The sequence below is a fragment of the Trematomus bernacchii genome, unplaced genomic scaffold (genome assembly GCF_902827165.1).
Source record: "Trematomus bernacchii unplaced genomic scaffold, fTreBer1.1, whole genome shotgun sequence".
In the NCBI taxonomy this organism is placed as follows: Eukaryota; Metazoa; Chordata; class Actinopteri; order Perciformes; family Nototheniidae; genus Trematomus; species Trematomus bernacchii.
In genome coordinates, this window is record NW_022987564.1 from 18,437,120 (window position 1) to 18,461,168 (window position 24,049).

General features: G+C 40.3%; 1 protein-coding gene across 1 annotated transcript in view; it reads right to left on the minus strand.

Annotated features, from left to right (window-relative positions):
- The window catches only part of macf1a (microtubule actin crosslinking factor 1a), a 243,493-nt gene that overhangs the window by 135,235 nt on the left and 84,209 nt on the right, over positions 1-24,049 (minus strand). Inside the window, 4 exon segments of the mRNA XM_034124538.1 lie at positions 3,001-3,093; positions 4,837-4,914; positions 7,760-7,849; positions 16,267-16,328. Of these exon segments, the coding sequence (XP_033980429.1) occupies positions 3,001-3,093; positions 4,837-4,914; positions 7,760-7,849; positions 16,267-16,328 (323 nt within the window).

Consider the following 24,049-nt stretch of genomic DNA (forward strand, 5'->3'; position numbering starts at 1 on the left):
ATCATATATCAGGCAGCTCTTTGTCCATTCTGTGCACTGGAGCATTGTGATTGATCTTGATATTTTAATTATCATAAGTCAGGCTCCATCTGCACTCAGAGTAGCTAAGACATTTCATTCTTACATCCCAAAGCTGTTCTGAAAAGCACATTTGTAAAATCCAAGAAAAGCCTTTCCACCACTAAAACAATTAGTATTTCTGTGACACACACTTCGCTATAATGTAGATACCCTGGTTTTTCAAGCACTTGAAAGCTACTCTGGTGTTTTTAAGAAGTACAATATATTATGCCATGTTGCTCATACATTGCTGTCCCCAACTAACATGACAGAGCCTGTGGAAGGACATGCCTCCAACTTAGTCTATTAGTAAACGAGTGCCAATAAATGACTGAAAATAAAAATAAAATCCATCTAATTTGTGTTGCTTAGAATCCTCAAGACTATTTTAGAGGGCTAACATTAGCTAGACAAATAAGGTTTGCATTAAAGATGTTTTTTTAAAGAACTGAATATAAACATCTGCAACATAATTTTACATTTTTTTTCCCGCTATATGGTGGGAATCGTTGGCAATCAATTGATGCAACACAGTTCTAAATTGGTACCAATAAGGAACACTAATAGAGCGACCCTACCTGCTGATTCTGCCTTGAAGCAAGTCATATCAGTGTTGAATTTCCTCTACAGCCCAGAAATTACCTGGTAATAAATTAGCAGCGAGGTGCCACCAGCTTGGCCAATCACAGGCAAGAACTGTGCAGCATGGTTGTTTCCGATTGGCTACAGACAAGCCAGATCATCTTTAATACTGAGCTAACTGCTGTCACTTAGTGGTTTGCCTGAGTAACTACAGTCAAGTTTAAAGCTTTGCTGCAGAAATAAATATGTTTTCATTTTATTTGCGTAGGATGAAACATGAAAGACAAGCTGGAGCTGACAGATATTTCCTGGACAAACACAAATAATTCGCTTTGAGTTTAACACAGTTAGACAGTAGGATTGCTGACTAGGAAAGTTATCCGAGTCAGCTGACAGAGTGAGGTAATGCAGAGATAACAACTCATCTGTAACTCGATGTGTCAGAGAAATAATGACTTACAACAATTACACTAACATTAAAAACGATAGCTCACTGAAAGAATTCCTATAATTAAAAGTAATTTGATGAGTCACTTGTTTGCACATACAGTACCGGCCACAAAGACCATGAGGCACAAGAAACAAATATATAACGTATTGAAATAATAAGATACTTCAGCAGTGACAAGTATTCACTATTAAGCTCTAATGTAAGTTATACTCAAATTGTATTTAGAGTCAGAAGAAAACAAACACTTTTGTGACAATATGTATTGTGTATTGCTCTGAATACTGCACATCAAAACCACATGTTTAGAGAGTTTGATTGATGATATGTTAACAAAAAGTCATGGAAGATGTCTTTTCCATCTTTGTAAAATGAAACAACTCTGTTATCTTGAGGAAGATGTTACATTGTCTCTATTTGAATATAGCAGAAATAATTCCAGATGTAGTTCTGATCCTAGGGATATGTTGTATACTTTGCAGTGTCATTGTACCATGGACAACCTGACATAGGTATGTGGAAACAGAGAATATTATGGCACATGCTGCAGGAACACAGAGCCTCTCACTGCAGCAATGCCGTCATCTTGCTCTGCAGAAGAATTCCCTCTTTCCACCTATTTATATATTTCCCCCCTACTTCATTCATTTCCTCCTGACCTCCTCCAGCCTGTCAATCATCCCTGGGGTTAGTCCTCCATCATCACTTCATCCCTCCCCCTCTCTCTCTGTAACACCATTTTCTGCTGAGTCATGCCCACTGGAACTGTTGCAGGGGTGTCACGCACTACTGTTTCCGTAGCAACCAGCTGGCAGTGTTACCTTGCTAAGGGTCACGTTACAGCGCAGGCTACTGGTCGAACATAGCCACTACAACTGCTGTATTAACCTTTCTAATATCCACAGGAGTATAATGTTCCAGCAACAAAACATAGAATTAAAAATAAGATGCTAAGAATGTTTTGGTTCAATTATTTCAAAAGTCTTGTAATCATTTGTTTTTGGCTGTAACAGGGCTGTCATGCATGAAAGGTAATGGGAGTCCCGCTGTAATGATTTAAACAAGAGTACAACTCTGTCTCAGGAATCAGAAAAAATCACTTCAACAGTTCAAATGATTGACTGTCTGGATTAATAAAAACAAGACATTTGTTTTTATTTTGCAGTGCATTTTAGCTGAAATGTTGATTTGTTTTCATAATCCTTAAGGCTACTGTAGGTCTAAGAACCGTTTTCCTTTTTTATTTTGTTTAGGAGGAATGTGAATTATATTTTTAAAAAGGTGCTATATAAACCATTTGGTACCTAAAGGACTAAATCTCTCCCAAAATGATAACACCCTGTGTTAACTCAAAATCCCTGAAGAAAACTTGTCTCGCATGCCTCTAAGGTAAACAAGAAAATAAGAAAACTTGAGAATATTAAATAAATGGGGGTGGTTCAACAACAGCAAAATGAGACTGCAAATCTCTCTGCTCACAGTAAGAGTTTGAATATTGTTACTGGAAAGACTGAGGCAATGACATTTAAACAACACTGTCCAAAAACACTCAAGTCTCTGAATGCTTCTAGAGATTCAACAGAAAAATATTGAAATACACACACCATGTTGCTAAAAGTAACCTCTTTTCTTACATAACACACACAGAACTAAGCTCATCCTGGCAGCGTTAATCACTCAATTCCCAACAGCTGGACAGAGATCCTTATTAACAACAGGACAGCACAGAAATAAAGTCAACATTAAGTCGTCAAGAACTAGATATAAGAGCCTTTAGCCTCCTGCTAAGCGTTTCAAATGAAGAATACAAGAAGTTATCTTGGTGCTGGTTAGACGTAAATGACCATTAATCGAGTCCAACAGAGGAAACAGAGCCAGAAGCTACAGATCAGCGTGTGAGGGGTACAGACCTGGAAGTGAAGGATGATGGTCCAGATGAGACCTAACGTCAGCTTGGGGTTCCCGTCGGTGATGTCATCGTTTCTGATGTTTACAAGTTTGACCTGAAAATGGAAAAATAAAATATTTTTGGTTTGTTTTCCTCACAAATTGCTCAACATGGCATAGGAAACAAGATACAAAAAAGTATTTAGCACATAATCAAATACACACTGAGAAGAAAACCCATAACTCCTCCTTATTTCTGCATGTTATGCATGAAAATGTATCTCTGTTCCCGGTCTCTTGCCCATTATGTGAGAGACCTTGTTAAATCTTGCGGCTCCAGCTAAGCCGAGCCACCCGGACTATATAATTAGACCTGCAGTGAAACTCGGTAAGGATTCAGAAAAAAGAAAAGGTCATTACTCCTCCGCTGCTGCCTCCAGGGAACGACTCAAAGAGACAAGAGATGGTTTTAAAAAGAAAATGGGGCCACTAGAGATATGGAGTAAACGAGAAGATGCAGTCTGAGTGAGACAGAGATAATTGGTGATAGCAAGCAAGGAAACAATAAAAGATGCACTAGGTGAGAGAATAGGGTTGCAAAGGGTCATCCAATCTCTGACACATCTTTGCACTGCAATTTAAATAGTAAAATCTTACCTTTACATAATAAACTCATCTCGGGGAAAACACATTAAAATACTAGGATTAATGGCATGTTTGGTTAAAAATATGCCCATTCAATGTAACTCTTACCATGCACAGTGCATTCTCCTAGCACACGCGCAGCCCATGCTAACAATACAGCACTGTCTGAGCCAGGACTACATGCTTTCATGTCCAGTAATTTTATAACTGGAGTGAATTTATTTTATATTTGATATGATATTTCAGTTACCTAGCAGATAGTAGCTTGAAGCAAAGCACACCGTTTTTTCTTTTACTTTCAACCGTCTGCTAGTTCTTGCTGGCTAGCTGTGAGATGTAGCTTATTTGAGCTTGTTGAGGAGTTTTAATTCATTATTTCAATATATTCTTGACTGTAAAACATTTCTTTTATAAAAGGTAAACCCTATGTTTGAACACAGCCCACATTGTCATCTTGAGTTTTCAAAGTACCTTTAGCTTTAGTAAGTTATCTTGCTAGCTAGCTGCCATGTGGCGAGTTATTAAGCTAGCTAGCTAACTCAATACATGGCACATTTCACACTGTATGTATGTTACAACATTTGAAAATGTATTGGGCAAATTAATGGATTATGTTTTAGTTTTTTTTCCTTATACATGTGATGTTTTGGAGTTGTTGTTTTTTGTTGTTTTGTTTCTTTCCGTTAACCGTCAAGTGGGAAATAAGTATTTTCTGTGTTTCTCTTAGTATCCTAAGATACTGTTATGTTTGGCTGTGAAAAAAAAAAAAATTATTATGAAGGGCAGACCATCTATTTCTATTTATTTAGATTTTTTTAGAAAGGGGCCGGTCATATAAGATTTTTTTCTTCTCCCTGCTCCTTTTCGCTCAATGGTGTGTTTTTAGAGACATGTTTTGTTGGCAATTATTGTACATTGGGTTTTGCGTACCATGAGCGGAACAAATAAAAATGAAATGAAATGAAATAAAAAAATGAAATGATTAGTTTCTATCTCCACATCATACAGTACACCTTTCATGTTATTTTACAGTATTCACAAGAGTTTCAATTCCAGTGATGGGCTATTCTCTCTCAACTTGATGAAGGGAGGAAGTCCAGGTTCAAAACTTAAAGATTTACTTATGGACACCACACAAGATTGAAAATTACAAATAGGACGTAAACATTTATTTGTGTCTATGTAGCAACAGATCAAAAAGTGTGTGTGCGTACCTGTCTCTGTTTGAGGAAGTCCAGCGCTATTTGGACATTCTGTAGTCGATGAAATCTCATGCGCCCCTTTTCTCTGGGCTGGAAAGAAAAGAAAGGAGAATCAAATAATGAGAAAAATCAACACATTAATTTAAACTCAGTCTTTTTTAGTGAAACAAACGCAGAAGGCAGCAGTGAGTGCAAAAAAAGCTGATTTCAATCCACAGTGCAGTGAATTAAAACATCAGCGCAGGGGACATGAAATGGTCCTCTGGGGGCCGCTGTCTTCAACAGGAGCTGTTAAAGACAGGCCAGAACTCAGCAGCAAACTACACCCAAACCATGCTGCTAAAGAAGGAACAATGCAAACCTCATATCAGATCCATTTACACCTTTCCTTTATACAACGTTACAGTTTCACAAACAGACATCCCACTCAAGGTTGAGAGCAAGGAAAGAAGTATAAGAAGAGAGTAAAGCAAGAGAGAGAACACAGAAAACACTTAACAACCACACTCTTGCTGCAAACAGTATGTGAGTGCAGGATGCAGATGTGGGTACACACTGTGCTGGTAAAAAGAAGGTACACTCAGGATTAGTCATCACATCAGCAGGAGGGAAATGATGGAGAAGAGAGGAGAAGTGAAGAGAAAGGGATAAAGGAGAGGAGAGGGGAGAAGAGAGAGGAGGATAGACGAGGTAGAAAGGAAAGAAGAGGAAAGGAGAGGAAAGGAGATTAGTGGTGTATATTTGTGCAATGCAATACATTAATTGTATTGTGTTTGGATTAAATTAACTGATGTATTGAGCTAATAAACGTGTAAAGGCTGTTTTTTAAAACATCAGACAATTAGAGGGTTTAAACGCAAATTACTTTTTTGTTTCTATATAATACACAATAAATAATTTCAAAAATGTGTTACAATTTTTGTTTGAAATATCATTATCCTTAATGTTTTATGTACAATTAAATAAAACCAGAGGGTTAATAATTCAATTATTATAACATCTCAAATTATTTCTAGATGGATACAAATGAACATCCCCTTACATAAGTTGTATACCACTATAACAGACCTGCAACAAATTCTACATTTAGGAATGTTTTTAGTATTTTGTTTAGACCGTCAAAGAGCTTCTGTATAACAATTATCAATGATTATTAATCTGTATAACAATTATTGTGGTCGTAGTGAGTGATAGTGTGGAACACCATTAAAATGTTTGTAATTGAGGTTGGCTTAACATTAGAAATATCTAAATATATATTGGCTGTAGTTTCCAACACTATCGCAAATACATACATATTTCATATGTAGTTACATTATTACCATTGACTGTGTAAATCCAAACAGAAATTATTATCTGATGATTTAAGACTGAGGAATTTTCATTTCTGCATGTCTATCTGTCAGCTCCCACAGGAAAAACTACTTTCAACATGAAAATCATCTAATCGTTTGTGATGAAGCAGTGACTCAGCAGAAATGACAGCCTGCATGTATCACACAGTGACTCAGCAGAAATGACAGCCTGCTTGTATCACACAGTGACTCAGCAGAAATGACAGCCTGCTTGTATCACACAGTGACTCAGCAGAAATGACAGCCTGCTTGTATCACACAGTGACTCAGCAGAAATGACAGCCTGCTTGTATCACACAGTGACACAGCAGCTCTGCATGGTGTCATGTGCAGCCCAGTGTGCTGGTCAGAGATCAGTGCACAGCACTCTCATGCAGCTCACAGCTCCACCTGTGGGGAGGCAGAGGGGGAAGCTGAGGGGTCAATGGTCAGAGAGTGAGCGATGGAGAGGGGGGGGGGGGCAGGGGGGTTGACTGGAACATACTCCCTGAGCTCCTTCCTCCTCCTCCTCCTCATCCCCCCCTTCGAGCAAGATGAGAGGGGGGGCCCGCAAGGTGTATGCCCTTTTCGGTGGAGGGCCGCTCTTCTGTTGCTATGGTAACAGAAGGAAGGGGATGGGAGATAGAAACAGAGGAAGAGGAGATGTACAGAAGAGTGAGATATGGTGGATATAAAGGACAGAATGAGTGAGTTGAAGTATAAAAAAAAAAGAGGAGAAAAGTCCCGTAACAGCTAAATCAAGTTCACATGTCATGTTCATGAAGGCTGAGAGAAGAGTCTGAGTCAGCAGTCCGTCTGGATTAGTCTACCTGTCAGCCACTAAACCGGCCTGCGTCACATGTGTCCTGTTGGTCTGTCTGCATTAGGAACTAACACTCTTACATCACTCTGCTGAGCAGAGTCAGGCCACTAAGGCTCAGGAGGTAGAGTCATTAACCACAAGGTCGGCGGTTCAATCCCCGACTCCTCCTGTTGAGGTGTACTCAAAGAGGCCTTATTATGCTTTCTCTTTTTCCTATATCTTCCAATCAAATGACGACCACATTTCCATCAAATAAAATGGCACGTAGCATCACACATGCTATTGGTTAAATTGAAAAGGCATTCTTTTTTGTAAGACACTATTATTCTACAGTATTGTTCCATTATAATGTATAAAGAATAAAGCTTGGGTATAATTGTTCTTAAAATAGATATAATATATAAGGAAACAAAACCACAACAAATATCCGGATCCAACTCTAATTCTTGAATTGTCCAATATCCGGGTCAAGCCCTTCTTGCATACATTTTGAATACAACATTCCAGTTTGTTCTTCTTGAGCATGAATCGTGTGTTAGCCTGGAGCAAAAAGTATCCTCAAGCTGGAAATGTTTAACGGCCTCTTGAACCCCAGCGTTACTTTTGAAGAGTGTGTGTCACAATCTCAGGACTGTGATGTGATGAAGTGGGGTTGACAGGGAGTGTGATGGATCACAGGAGGAGTGTGTGGAGGAAAAGATTACAGTGTGATGACATGAGTGAGAAAATAATCATGTGTCTGTGCAGTTGTGTGTGAGGGAGATATATAAATCCATACCAAGGTGACTCCAGAGAGGACCTCCAGTAAGGAAATGAGGTTGTGCCCATCCCTCAGGTCCTCGTACAGGTCTGTGATGTGCTTCCTCACCTGGGGAAGGAGGGATGAAAGAGGGAGGGAAGGAAGAGAACAAGTTAATCATCCCTCTGGTGACACAACCCTGGTGACCTCTGCCAGGCAGCGGTTGCCGAGCCGACAGAGATGAGGCACCAGCTGTGGCTTCTTGTCTCTGTTGCCATGACATTGCCTCCACAGTGAATGGGGTGGGGGTGGGCTGTCACCGGCGGCAACTGCTTATTACACAGTGACTCAGCAGCCTGATCAGCATTAGTGCTGGTTTTGTTTGAAAGTGGGTCACTCAGTGAGACAGAAAGAGAGACGGGAAATGTCCTAAGAAGACAGATTGTATTATTATAGGGTCAGCTGTACTTATCTATAATAACAACTCTATAAGAAGGTTCTATAACTGTTTAATGCTAACACTGACACAACTACTTCTTTATAATCTATGAATGAATGATCCATTGCTCATGTTCTATGTCAAGGGGTTATTCCTAATAAAGAATTTCCAATGAATAAGGTAAAACATTTATACACTGGCCTACATTATTTAAAGGGGACCTATCATGCAAAATGCACTTTTGTACGTCTTTTATACATGAATATGTGTCCCCGGTGTGTCAGGGAACTCACCAAGTGTCAGAAAACCCAACCCTCTCTCTTTTCCTCCATACCCAAATCTCTAAAAACGGGGCTGCAACGGAGCTGATACAGATTTGAAATTGTTCTGGCGTCAGAAACAGGGAGCTACGCCTATATGGGCAACTCTCCACCTATCAGGGGAATGGGGGGTTGGGCCACGGCCACGGCCATTGTCGCTCGAAAGCGCTGGAGACGCTGTAGTACATATGCCAGGCCTGTAAGTGGCGCTGTAGTCTGCAACAAAAGCAGCGACGAAGACTTCTCACAGAATCAGCCCATGCAAAAACAGGGCTGGAAAAGAGCAAATAGAGCGAAATGAGGCATGGCTAAAATGCATGATCTGTTTGGTATTTTGAAAACAAAACTTCACAAACATGTTTTATATAGGTATGGCCCTACAATATATATTATTCAAATATAGCATGATAGGTCCACTTTAACCTTTTTGACATATATATTGTTGGGTTGTTCCTCCACATTTTGTTCTAAATGGAGGAACTTCTAGTGATGTGATGTTGTAATTATACTGTTTTTGACAAACAGAAATATTGTTTTCTGGCATCACTTTAAAATGTTACAGGGAATATCTGCATTTTGGTATGAGGGCGCACGCCAAAAGTAAGAGGGCGCTGCACACCTGTTAAATAAAAGTAACACATGATGTTATGCCTCATTGCACTGTTACAACAAAGGTAACATGTGGTTATGGAGTGAATAATGAATAGAGACAATATTTTAAATGTAATAATAAGACACAGTTTTTGTTTTGCAAGCTCTTCTATTTTGGTCTGCTTTGACCAGTTTCTGAAGGATAAGCATACGTTACAATACAATATCTGCAGAAGGACAAAGCAGTATCAGGCACAGGCAAAGATAAAGCTTTTTTTTTGTAAAATAAATGATTAAGACAGTGGAAAGAGACACACCCAGCAAAAATGCTGATCCACTTATGCTGCAGAGAGCACATGTCTACCTTCAATACAGCAAAATACCTGCTTCTCTGCATCTGCACTGAGAAGGGCTTTACTGCAGTCCTGGCCTCAGGACAAGAAACTGTACTGCCACATGTCACCACAAGAGGGCGAGACACACACAATAGTAAACAGAGAGAAGCTGCAGGGGTCTAAACTTTCCAACAAAGTCATAAATAACAAAATATTATTTCAACAAAACCACATATCTAATACCTCATTTATATAATGCTAAACATTTTTGATTTAGGCAGGACAGAACTTCCTCCTGGGGTTTAGCTCTGAGCTATAAATGTCTTTGCTTTCACCTCCAGCTACAAAAGTAACAACATCCCTCCACTTGTCCTCAATAACCCCTTTCCTTTCTTTCCACATTCATGGTGAGTCTCACCCTCCTGTTTCCACACTGAGGGTGACATCAGCTGTTTTAGACAGGAGCTGATGGTACAAGTGTTAATTAGATGTCAGGAAGGAATGAAGTATCCAACACTGACAGGAAGTGAGGTGCTGTGTTTGTCTAATTGTGTCTCCGTGAGTCAGAGGCTGTGTGAAATTAGTCTGAACAAGTGAATCCTTTTTGTCAATAATGTGCTTACTGGAACTCAACCCGGTATCTTTTCAAATCATCAACCCCGTGAAAAGTGTTCAAACAATTACCTAACATATTTACAGGATAGGACAATAGAGTATTGGCCAAACCTGGAATCATTTTTAAATTATAATTTTTTCTAAACTGCTTTGTGTACGTACAATACCTAAAACCACAGTGCCAAATGAGCTAACCTTCAAGGATCATTTAGGCCAGTCAGAAAGCCCCTGCTGCATGACACAAAAAGGTGCAACCGTTAGTTGATTGGGAGAAATATAACTGCTTACATGATAATAAAGTAATATATTAAAGTAGTTCATTCAAAAATGGCAGAACATTTGTAATTTGGATATGTTCCAATTTTGTTTGTTTAATATAATATTAAAGTAAATATCTTTGGGTTTTGGACTTTGAGAAACTGGGACGCACATTCTTTTTAAATTGCTAAAACATGCATTAAATAATCTTGAAAATAATCAGAAGATTTTATTTATTTTATTAATAATAAAGATAGCCATTGGCTGTGGCCCTATTTACACAGTGTGTACAGTACACTGTGGTGTGTGATACTCAGTAACTGTATACAACATCCGGTAGGACAGAGTTCAGTGTGCGGACACGTCTCTGAATCTAAAGTCACTCAGCTGGATCTGTAGATTGTCCCCATGTGATGTTATTTTTTATGATCAGGGTGTTATAGCGCGTCTGTGTCTGCTGGGATGTTGCTGACACATCCAGCTGTGTGTGATGAGACGTGACGGCAGCTGTCAGAAGAACTGTTGTTCAGAGCTTATGCGAGGACAAGCACAAATGTAAAATAGCTTCAAATGTGATTTAATAGTTTGACAACTACAGAAGGATGGTAGAATACATGATGGCAATTATATGAATGCCAATTGGTGTAAATTAAAGGTTTGCAGATTTACATGTTGCTCAATTTAATGTGATTTGATACAATGTGACGGGCTTTGGCAACCTCACATACTGTATCTGAAAATCCAAGCAGGAAATATAGTTCTGAACATTATGAGCACATTCGATACAGTTCTGCCTGCATAGTAAAGACTTAGCAAAAGTACACCCAACAATCTTGCTGTTTAAGTGTTTACAGGTTATCTCAAGTTTTTTTGTGTATAATTTCTTGATTTTCTAGGTCGCACGAATAATGGCTGCTACAAGCTAAATTCATTAGAAGCACCTGTCAGGTCATATGGACATTAGGTTAAACAAGTTCTCATCCATCATGGGCTTCATACATTCCCAAAAAAACAAAATCATTGTCAATTACATTTTGAGGCAAAAGGATTGTCTCCTGGAAAATGTTGTTTCCAACATATCACAAATAATTTCTGATCAATGTCCGTGGAGGAGGTCGGGGTGGAAGGATGGACAAAGGTTTGAAACTTAAAGTCAACTCTTAATTTTTTTGTAAGAAAATGAACATACTTATTTTAAGCCAAATTATGTTTGACTTAATTTAACAAATTAGTTTTGTTGTGTTTTAGTCTTGTTTCAATTTAAAACATAAACCAAGTATTTAAAATAGTGACCGTATTCATGGAATAAATACTTTTCCCCTTAGAAAGTATTTCAGAATGCAGTTTAGCTGAAAAGGAACGTAGTTAAATAGGCAGGGTTGGATCTAAACAAATATCGACCAAAATCGCTTAGTTCTGTTTAAAATCAGCATCTAACATTTCACTGTTCTATAATCTGATTAATTCAAACATTATTTATAGTATTCCCATGTGTTTGTTGTCTCAATAGTGGTTTCCTAGTAACATTTGCTGCTGTAGCTGAATTAATTTGATAACATGGACAGATATGTGGATTAGCATCTTGTTAGCTTCAGTGTGGCTAACAGACAGATATGTGGTTTAGCATCTCGTTAGCTTCAGTGTGGCTAACAGACAGATATGTGGATTAGCATCTTGTTAGCTTCAGTGTGGCTAACAGACAGATATGTGGTTTAGCATCTTGTTAGCTTCAGTGTGGCTAACAGACAGATATGTGGATTAGCATCTTGTTAGCTTCAGTGTGGCTAACAGACAGATATATGGTTTAGCATCTTGTTAGCTTCAGTGCGGCTAACCTTCTTCTCTCTGTGAGAAGCCTCTTCTCTCCTCCTGACTTCTTAAAGCAAAGCCACTGGATCTGAGCTCACTGTGTCAACACACTGCGGGTCAGAGAGTCACTGCATGCCAGCAGGTAGCTCGGAGGCCAGTGTTTATATTACACTGTTTGCATTGAACACACACACACACACACACACTGATACACACCTGTCAACACCCTGCACACCTGAGTGGTCTAACAAATACCAGACATGACACACAGAGCAAAACGGAAACTAACTTCCTGAGGGCGGAGCGCTTTCTATCTTTGTCTATGTGTTTTCATCCCTTCTCTTTGTCTCAGGAGCTTATTCTTTATTCCGTCTCTTAAATCTTCCATCCCTCCTAGCTTCAGTTGTGTCCTCTGTCTGTGCGTTTGTCTGTAAATCCCTGCAGATAGGGCGGAGGTTTGTACAGACCTGGCTGAGAGTCAATAGATGAAATATTTCACCCCACTCTGTTCGATCGTTGGGACATGATGGCTTTTTGAAATATGACTTATTTGCCAACACTTTCTCATCAAACAGCAGCTGATGTTTCTCCTCGCTCATTTGTTATCCATGTTTTCATGTCATCCCCCCACCAAATATTTATATTTTATAGTATTGAACCAAAACTATTTTTTTAATGTTTCCTTAAAAACGTGCCTAAACCATTTATTGAAATATCTAAATTCCTGCCAAATAATAATTATGTTGATCAATGACTCAATTAATCAGACAATCATGTACCTATGTAATAATAAGTATTTCTTTTTTCAAACCTCCCATTACAAATGAAAGGAGTGAAAAATCCTCCCCTCTCTCCGCCTGCTGCTCTCACTCTCCATCTCTGACCTACATATACAGAGAGCTGTGTGTGTGTGTGTGTGTGTGTGTGTGTGTGTGTGTGTGTGTGTGTGTGTGTGTGTGTGTGTGTGTGTGTGTGTGTGTTTGCTGATATAGAGTGACACTCGCAGGCTGAGCTGTGTGACGACAGCCGCTCCACAGTTATGGGGTCAGACAGACGCTTCACGCTGGGTCATGTGGCAGAAATACCCAGCATTCCCCTCTCCTCAGAGTCCTTACCGCCTGTGTGCATGTGTGTGTGACACGGGGCACACTGTGCTTTATTTGATAGATCTGGCATGTGTGTGCAGATGTGACAGTGAGCAGAGGCAGCTGTCAGGGGCCAAAGTCAGGAGACTAACAGTTATGTCAGAGATTATAAATCACTGTTTTCCTTCCAGTTTCATTATCTTCAACAATTGATGTCCTTTACTTCAAGTTCACGACTCTTTGCAACTGATGCTTTGATGTGAATTGAGGGCTTTCAGGTATATATATCTTATTGGTCCTCTACAGCTTATTGTACTGTATTCAACCCTTTAAAACGTAACAACCTCCCGACAAGATTCTTTAAAAAAATTACAAATGCTAAAATGCTAAAATGACACCATTTGTCAAAGGCAGAATCTGTTTAAAAATAAAAACTGTTTGCACTAATCAGTTCTTATAAAAAACAATAAATGCTGCTCTTCTCTGCGCAAAAGGGAAGATATGAATGACTTCTCTGCGACCAACACTCACATGACAAAATATCGAGTGGTCCAGAGCGGTTGGAAGTTGATGTTGTTCAAATGTAAATAGCTCAGAATGTTTAGCACCTATTTTTTGCCAATATTTAACATACTTGTGGAAACACAAAAGTTGTGTGTATAGACCAGATTTTGCATGTCTTTTTCTAGGATTAATGGCAAAAACACACTGGAACTGCTTTTGGTACAGACGGGTTTTAGTCTTTATGCAGCTGCTCATTCAGATTTAATTCATTCAGTTTTTATTTATTTATTGATGCCTTCAAATTAAACAGTCATGTTCAGTATCCTGGCGAGACAAAGACAGTCTGCCAATCAATAATTTAATATTTGCATTCCAGCAAAGGTCTGAATTCACAACCATTATTAAATATTCATTCAAAACTCACATTTAGTTTATATATACCGCTTTGCCTTTGCTACAACACATGCTTGAATAGTTAACATGGCCTGACAGAGGGACACGCTTTAACAAGATGTACCGTTACCACTGATCAGTTACACAGCACTGATGAAGACGGACCAGATGGAAGTGTTTTTTAAAAGAAACGTAAATATATTTTGAACCTAGAAGCACAAGAAGAGGCTCTACATTGCAAATTGAAACCATAAGTGTTTTATGAAGCTAACATTCTGCTTACATAACACTAATAGATGTGTAGGAACACCTGACAGAGAAGAAGTAGATGGAGAAAAGAAGATGTCATGGTCTCCTTGAGATTAGTGTTTACTGTGCTCAGTTGCTTTATGGTGATATGGCAGTAAAACTCATCCGTAGCAGGTTTCCGGGACACGTAGAGGCGCTTTTCTGAAGCTTTTATTATCCTCCTGCGAGATTTAAGACATATGGTCCAGGAATTTTACGACCTGAGACTTTTTCTTTCATTGATTTTGAGATCAATGTTATTTTAGGTGGTATAGGAGGCCGGATAGTAGTAGAGCTGCAACAATTGGTCTTCTGATTGATTAGTTTAGTGCTTATTCTAATAATTTATAGTGATAAAGTAGTCATTTTTATTGCAAAATTGCCAGGAAATGCCATTTTCAGCCTCTCAGATATGGAGATTTGTTTCTTTTTATTCTCTTTTATATCTGTTTATGTTATAATTTACTTTATAAAACGGACAAGTCAAATCAAGAAATCTGATTGGTTCTTAGCCGTGATATAATGAGCGTATATCACGGGTAGAATTGTAGTTACTTTCCACAACAAGTCAGTATCCCTCCACGTCTGAGAAAAGCTACAACCGTTACAACTGTTACATTACGTCCGTTAAGAAACTAACTAACTAACAAAGCTTAAGATGGAAACATGTAAGGGATAATGTGCAGCAAGGACTTATTGACCGTTGTTAAGGACGCTCACATCTGCAGAAAGAAGTCCGGTCGATTTAACTGTATACAGTTGGGCTGAAAAGCAAACTGCATGCAGTTTGCTTTTCAAACTGGGACAAGAAAACAGCGGAGAAGTAACGGGGCAGACACCCTCCTTTTTACGCAGCGATCCAGACATAGACATCAAACGGCAAAACATATTCAGTTGCCAGTTACTTTGGCATTAGGGCAGGGATATCTAGATACTTTCCAAGGTTTCACATAATGAATTGTGCTACTTTTAAAGCAAGCAACAATGTTTTCAAATCTGTAATCAAAAAGGTCCGCAAAAACGCTATCGAAGCAGTTCCTACCGTTGCTACGTAGTTCAAACAGTAACAACGGACTATTTTTGATCTGCCTGTCGGGTGTTCTTTTACCCAAAATGACCGCCTCGCTGCACATTATCCCTCACTTAACTTCGACCTCCGGGGGGGTCTTACTATGGAGGAGTGGATTGAGCAGTGCCTATCTCCAGAAAAGAAATGCACCTAAACGACGACATGCAGAGCTACGTGAAGAGCAGGTAGACCAACTGGAAAAGTATCACCATTCAAAAGCTTTCTGATGCGGGTCTTGAAACAAAGCAGAGAAATTATGACCGTTAGTGGCCACAGGTGCGAAAGCTCTCTCCAGAGCTACTGGAAGCCGAATCTCGGGGACCGGAGAAAGTGGAGCAATATTCTCGCCACGCCAAGCAACAGCCTAGAACAACCTCAGCCTATACAAGTGACCACGTAAGCCATGCTACTGATGCTGGACAGTTTTTCAGTGGGTGCACAATAAACGGCAACATACACATTAATGTAAATAAATAATAATAATCTATCAACACTCTCTGTCTAATATGTTCGCTAGCTGTTAGTGTTGTTGCATAGCAACCACCTCGCACTATGTTTTGTGCAGAAGGCAACGGAGGGACTATTTTATTTTGAACATCATTATTTACTAATAAAAACCATTTAAATTAGAGTGTGTATTTTTCTTTCATATTGCCACACTTGCCACACTTGGTGCCACACCCCCACGCCCCTTAGCTGTGATATAATGAGCATATACCACGGCCTGTCGTGAGCTATTGCTTAAGTAACATCCTATTTCTATTGAACAAACCTTCAGCATTTAATATAAAATAACCCCACAAGGCCAAACCCAGCACATTTAGTGTCAGTGATACACACCTTGATGAGATGCTTGTTGACCCATTTGGTGAAGGTTTTCTTCTGCACCCTGTCCCGCTCATCTGAAGAAAGAAAATAAAGAGAGGAGGAAGGTTAATAACATAATCTTAATCCAGCGTGTTAGCTGCAGCCAGTGACACACACACACACACACACACACACACACACACACACACACACACACACACACACACACACACACACACACACACACACACACACACACACACACACACACCACACACACACACACACACACACACACACACACACACACACACACACAGCACACACACACACACACACACACACACACACACACACACACACACACACACACACACACACACACCACACACACACACACACACACACACACACACACACACACACACACACACACACACACACACACACACACACACACACACACACACACACACACCACACACACACACACACACACACACACACACACACACACACACACACACACACACACACACACACACACACAGTAAGTGATGATGCTGATCCATTTAGACAAATACCAGGCATGGATTACATTGACCTGTGTATAACAACATGAGAGGGTCTCTGCAGGAAAGATGTTCTTCATTTTCAAACCACCACAGAAGCTCAGACACCCACACAGACACAAAGCACTGCTTTATCCTCAATGTTCCTGCTAATGTGCACATCTTTGACTCAAAATAAGAGCTCCTCCTCCTCCTCCTCCTAGAAGGAGATTATAAATAACAATACCAAAACACAAAACCAAATCAACAGAGCTCAGCTTTCAATATCAGGTTTTGCTACTCTGCAATTCTTCCGGAGTCTTCTATGAGCAAAGAGGTATTTTAAACGCCAATACCCCAGACATTGTGTTCATTTAACTGTGGGAAGATAAACCTTCAATAATAATTTACAATAGATTATTGGTACAGGCCTAACATAAGAACACATTCAAACACACTCTTCGTCACAGTGCTACATCTTTGGTTTCCCTATGTAAAGACTTGGTTGAGAAACTGTGGAGTTTCTTTGAGTTCATGGGCTCAAGGTCCTGTTGATAAGATCCTCTATATCTGCAAACGTCGCCTCTTGTAAAGTCTTTAACAGCTATGTTTACTATGTTTGTTTGTTTTCTTTCCCACTTCATGACTGGAAAAAGGCTGCCTGCATGTTAACTACTTTATATAGAGCTCTGTATTTCTTCCGTTCAGTGATTAACCTTCCTCTGAGTCTCAAGTGTGTGACTTCCAGCCTCCGGAGGCCAGAGTGGTGAGGCAGCCAGGCCAGGAATAGAGCCTGATGCTGGGCCACAACTGTGTTATCTCCCCCCTCACCACCACCACCATCACCCCCTTTTCCTCCACACTGATTGAGCCTCTCTTCCTTTCCCGCCTCTGTCTGCTCCTATCAGTCTGTCTGGGAGAAAACACAGACCGCTCTCCTTTTCCTTTCCCGCCATTCTCTCATATATCTACTTCCTGCTGGAGGGATAGTTCACATCCTTTCAAGTGATGTGGTTACCAAACGGTTTTAGTCACCAAAAGGGATGCAAAATGTAATGTGTGCAATGCATGTAAAAACATGTTCAATAATATTTGTTGGTTATGGAGCAAGTTGGTTACCGGTAGTTTCCTTGATGGACAGAAAAATAATCGACAATCATTTCAAAAAATCGATCAATCAAACATGGAAACATTTGATGACATCACCGGGCCTTAGGAATTTGTGACATTTTATAATCCCGACAGTTAATCGAACATTAGAGGAAATAAAACTATGAGGAATAGATCATTAAAAATAAGTAAGCTACAGTCCTAAATAGCAATGCTATATTAGAAATCAAACATATATAAAAGACATATAGCAGTCAAATCTAAACAGAATAAAAGAATGTAACTAAACAATTATTTGCATTTGTATGTTCTTGTGAAAAAAACATGTACTTAAATATGTTGCAAAGGATATTGTTTTTTATCCAGGTCATTATCTGTATCGCAATTGAAGTTGATTAAAATAAATTGTAAATATTATGTACAAATATTCCCTCCAGTAGCTTAAATGTAGGTAAAATAAAACCATTTTAAAATACGTTTATTCCTCATACCAACACGAGCACTCGCTCACTCAACAGCTCAATCACAGAGGAGTATTTTCCCTCCAGTTTTTCAAACAACCAATCAGAGAACAGGTACTTCCCTTCCAGCCAGCTGTTATCAGTTGCCATGGAGAAGCCATACGAGAGAGCAGCCATGAGGAGAGACGGTATCACTTCCTCCTTCAAAAATCACCCGCACCTTTACAATTAGCCCTCACACCTTCAACAGACTCCACATGTAGAAAGGTTTCACAAAATGTAGAGTTGACATGTCATTTGTGGGTCAAATATGGATACTGGACAGAGGTCAATCTCAACACTTCAATACTCACACACACATGGGTGACAGAGAGTTTACATAAAGGGCAATCCCTCCAGGCTGAGAACAAATATTTCAACACACCATTGCAAAATAGTTTCACCACTGCAACACGCCTACCCAAACCTGTCTGGTTAGCCTGGTGAAAACACTATGCTGCTTTTTACAAGTTATTAGATCACACACACGCTTCTCACTGCACCCGTGAAGCCTCATCATGTTCATGAAGGTATGGTAATAAAGTCTTGATTATATCATTGTTATTGAAACAGAAACAGAGTTGTGAGAACAGTAGAGGTGTGTGAGTGACAGCCACGGAGAGGCACCCATTCAGCGACAGTGGCGGGCATTGTTAAGAAGAACACGCCCCCTTCCACGCTGTCCAAACACACACACACACACACACTTTACACACACACACACACACACACACTTTGCCCAGACACCCACAATGATTAATAGACACCACATTAAATATGTTGTCACCGGTGTGTGCACAAACAGGAAGTGTTCAAACACACTGATCCACGTGCTGACAGCATGTAAACAGTGTCCTGCTGTGACACACACACACTGACCTAGGCAGCACATGAGCGTGCACAGGTGAGCGTTGAGCTGGCATTCATTCCTGTAGTCGGACCACATCATAATCCGCTGAGGAAATGTCCTCCAATCAGAGCTCCATAGAAAATAATCCAAGACAGGGGTGAGGTAATAATAGTAACAAGCTTCTCTCTAGTTTCCAGAAGCTGCCGGGTGTGTGTGTGAGCACCGGCAGGTACAGCAGGTTAGAGGAGTGTCTACTCCTGTGTGTGTCTTGGTGTATTCCTGCCGTAGTGGTTCCCTCTGTCCCTGGTCGTTGTGTTCACTGCCATGTCTCCTTGCCGGCCTTTTCCCCCACCCCACTCCTCCCCCGGCAGCAGTTGCTCTCACACGTGTGTGTCAATGTCAGCCGCCGCTCCTCCTCTTCAGACCAGAAAAGGACGGCCCCACTTCTACTTCCTCACCAGGCAGTGGCACTCTCTCTCTCTCTCTCTCTCACTTATTCTCTTGCTCACTCGCTCGTTGTTTACAGTCACACTGCAGCTGACGGTGGCTCTGCAGAGATGCAGTGCTGCTTACTCCTCTTATTTTCTTTGCTGTTTTCCATCTGCTCGAATGCGCAGGTAGGCAACTGCATCCATAGAGAATATTTTCGTTTTTTTACTTTCTATTTTTTATTTGAAAAGAATAATTGTGGGTAATTTAATCGACATTTTCAGGTAACAGACGCTCTCTTTTTGTCAAATAGCAGAACAGTAGACCTTCTTCTGAATAGAAATCGTGTTTTAAGTCCTAGACAAATCCATTAGCGATGATGTAATCCACTTGAGTTCTTTCTGTGTTCCAGAAAAACAAAACAGCATCCAAAATATGACTTGCTCTGCCAATCCTTTACGAACATACACTTGTCTGGTTCAAGCTGACAGACGCCAGAAGGCAGCAGCTCCCTGATATCTCCATTTCCTTGCCTTCACTCCTTCTCCTTTTCCCATGTTTCCTTTCTTTAAGTTCCCGGCTTTTTTTATTTATTTTTTAAATAAAAGACTCAACCCCCTGCTTCTTTTCAGCGAACTCTGTCACTTTCTGAAGGAACAGAAAACAGGCTTGGTCATAAATGGACTTTAGTCTCATCAAGAGAGGCCAGGCACATTTGTGATGCTGTATAATTTGATATTGAAAGGAACAAAACAGTCAAAGTCAATCATCTCATCAGAGTCTTGTGTGAGCAGGACAGTAATGAGAATAGACGAGGGCGTACATACTGAAGAAAAGCCCATGTCATATCTGGCCTGGGTCCAGACCTGTGTTTTCAGGCAGCCACAGTGAGCTCTCAGCGGTGAGAGAGCGGCCTCTCGCAGGCTTTAGCTCCACCGCCTGGTACTGAGCTCATCATCTAATCACGACGAGACAATACCCCGTCCAGGCCTGCCTTCGAACTCAGATTTGAGTCACACCGCTCTACCCCCTTCCTACTTGTGTATCGCAGTGTCTCAAAATAGCCCTGCTGTCCCAGAGAGCGCAGACGCAGTTTTGAATAATTTCTGCTCTGTCATGTTTTACAAAAAAAAAGAGAAAGTAAGGAATCAGCGGTGAGTCTGCACAGGACATCAGCTGGGCTTTGGCGTCCTCAGAAAGTCATGTGACCTGGCGCGGACCCAGGAAGTGATCGGGATGATACGTCAGCATCAGTGTCCTCTGCGGTTGCAGATCCACACACAGCTGATCCAGCCAGACAGGGACACACACTCTGACAGCCACAACAAGCTCCTCCTCCTCCAGCAGCAGCAGCGACGTCACTCCTTCATCTCCTTCATCCCTCCTTCTTCTTCCTCTCCCTCTTCGCTCCCTCTTGCTGTTAGATTCTTTCCTCCGCTACTTCGCAGTGAAGCTCCGTTTTTTTCCATCTCCATCAGACCATCCGCACTAAAAATACCAGACGGAGCTAAAGCCTGTAATACCACGCAGCATGCTTATCCCTCCCTCCTTCTCTCCCTTTATCACCTCTAATCTCCCTCCCTCTCTCTCGCTGCTGTCTTCCGGTATCCTGGCATCCTTCTCTTGTGATTCAATCATGGAGTGGATGTTTTCCTCTGATGGTCCATTATGTTATCCTCTCTTTTTTTACTTTCTCTTTCAGTTTCCATCGCACAGGCTGGCTCCCAGGTTTGTTATCCTCTTCCTCTCTCAAAGGCTGGCAGCCTCCATCCCTCTTTCTCTTTTTTTATTTGTTCTGTTCCGCCTCTCTTCCAATTTCTCACTCTTTTCGAGCTACGAACACTGAATGGTAAATGTTTGTAAAGCAGGACAAGTCAAGTCAGGAGGTAGTTTAAAAAAACGTTCTTTGTTTCTGCTTTGTAGCCAAGTAAGTCGTATTCACACACTAACCAGCTGTCCAGTTGGCCAGCAGCCTGTCATCAGATAACCAACAGGTTCAATCTGCCCTCCAGTGGCCACAGAGAAACTTAAAAGGTTCCTACTCTTGAGAGCAGAACCTTTGCACACTGTTCGGCAGGTGTGTAGGGGAAGAGCAAAAGTTGAAATTGCGGATGATAATAGAGTTTTAATAATACACTTATGGTACAGACACCTTCCTTGTACACAGGTAAGAAGAAAAACATGATAAAATTCATCTAAAAAAATATCTCAGACTGCAAGTAAAGACGAGAGTGTATGGAAGTATTTGGTTCAGAATGTTAAACACACCTAATAAAATGAAACAATAAACGAATAAAGAATGTAAACTGCTGTCATATTTATCTGATGACAGAGCATATCCAAAGTCCATGTTAATAATTGAAGGTGATTTGGGGTCAGCTGGGTTTTCTCACTGACACACATCTCAATAAATACGTCATCTGTTTCCTTTGTTGTGCTCAGTAATCTAATGGAATTAAAAACCACAAACGTCTTATTTATCAGAAGAACTCTCTCTTCTGCAATTTCAAAGAAAGTGTAAACCACCATGATTAACATGTTGTGATAACTCACACACACACACCACACACCCCCTACCATGCCTGGCACCGTGAAGGGCTCAGTTTCCTGTGATGAGAAAAGTAAGATTGAGACCACAGCATCACGCTAGACTGCACCAGACACACACACACACACACACACTGCATCTGTGTCACAGAAATGGATTGTGCATAACCTAGAGACCAGATCAAACAGTCAGTAAACATGAAAGTCAAGTTTGACGCTTGAGTTAAGTTCTGTCTTATTCTCAGATCTAAATCACTCAAATGGGAATGTCCCTAAAACCATATTACTCATTATGAGAGACAAACATGTTAACGGTTACAAATGAACTACTTGAAGAGTTAATACAACTTGAGTTAACTATAGTGAAAATATTTCAGCGCACATGAAACCATTCGCAGCTGTCCAGCACTCTAATATATAAACTTAAGATCATTTTTCCATAAGAAGAGACCACGACCTGACAGCACCAAAGTCATTCAACACGAGCTACGTTTTTAACATGCAACATTGTTAGTGACGATAGACGAGATTAAAATATAGTTTTAAAGAAATTCTCTAAATGTTATACACTGTTTTTTGTTTTTGAATACAGCAGTTTTGTGTAATGTGGTCGCTACCGTTTCAGCAAAACAGCAGCGACACACTACGAGCAAAGTCAGTGGAACTCATAACAACTTACTTGAGCTCAAATGAACAGTGACAACTAAACAGCTCGGGGAAAAGAAGTAATAACTGAAGAATAAAGACTAATGGTTTAATTGACAAAAACTAAAATATTACAGTTTTCTTTGACTAGGATGAGATGAATATGCCGAGACTTTTAGTAACAAACCAGACGTTAACTAAATATAAAACAAATCTACCAAAGACATTTGATATAGGACAAAGACTAATTAAAGAAATACAAGAAAAGAAGAGGCCTACAGATAATGTGTAAAGAAATGATTTAGAGAGAATTATGAAATGGTCATTAGAATGTTGGATAAATTGTATTACTCATGATTCTCCCTCTATATCTTTGTCACCTTATTTCTTTCTATGCTTTGCTTCATGGCTGCCTTTGCTTTTGGGGCTCTTTCCCTTTTGAACATTTTCTCACCTTCATTGCTCTCTTGTCGCACTCACATTCAATCTGCTCCTCTCTGAGTATTGATGGAGCTCATTGATCTGCACTTTAATGTCCTGCCAGATATCTCTCCCCTGGTGAATCAGAGCCAATCGTTTCTCTCGGGTTAAATGTAGCCACATGTCCTAAACCAAAGCTGAGTAGCCCAGAGTTCAGATCAACTGTTCCACTGTTAGGAGACACTGGATGTAAACCAACAGTAACAAAAGGTATACAAGTCTGTATAAACATAACGTCAAAATAGTTGAACAGTTACATCATAAATATATAGTTGTATCGGGCTTTAATCCAGCGATTAGGACTGAGGCTGAAGTGACTGGAATGTGTTTAATGCTGCAAAAAAGGCGCTGTTACATCAGTGTTTAGCATTAGCTCGGAATAATTAGACACATGACGAAACTCTGCAGCATACTGGCTTCACAGCAGCTCGTTGTTTGGTGTACAACAACAAGACACAGCCAGGCACGTAAGCATGAATTACATACTGTAGATGTAACTATATGATTCAATAGCTGATGAAATATAATTCCCTCTCTCTAAAAAAGAGCCAAATATGGAAGATTCTGCTCCTCTGACTCATGCAGATGCAGCAATGGATTGCAGAACAAAGGCAATGTCTCACTGTAAGGGGGGTGGGGGGGGGGGGAACGGAGTCACCTTTACAGCACGAGCCGCTTTGCATTCCACTTAAGCTAAAATAGAA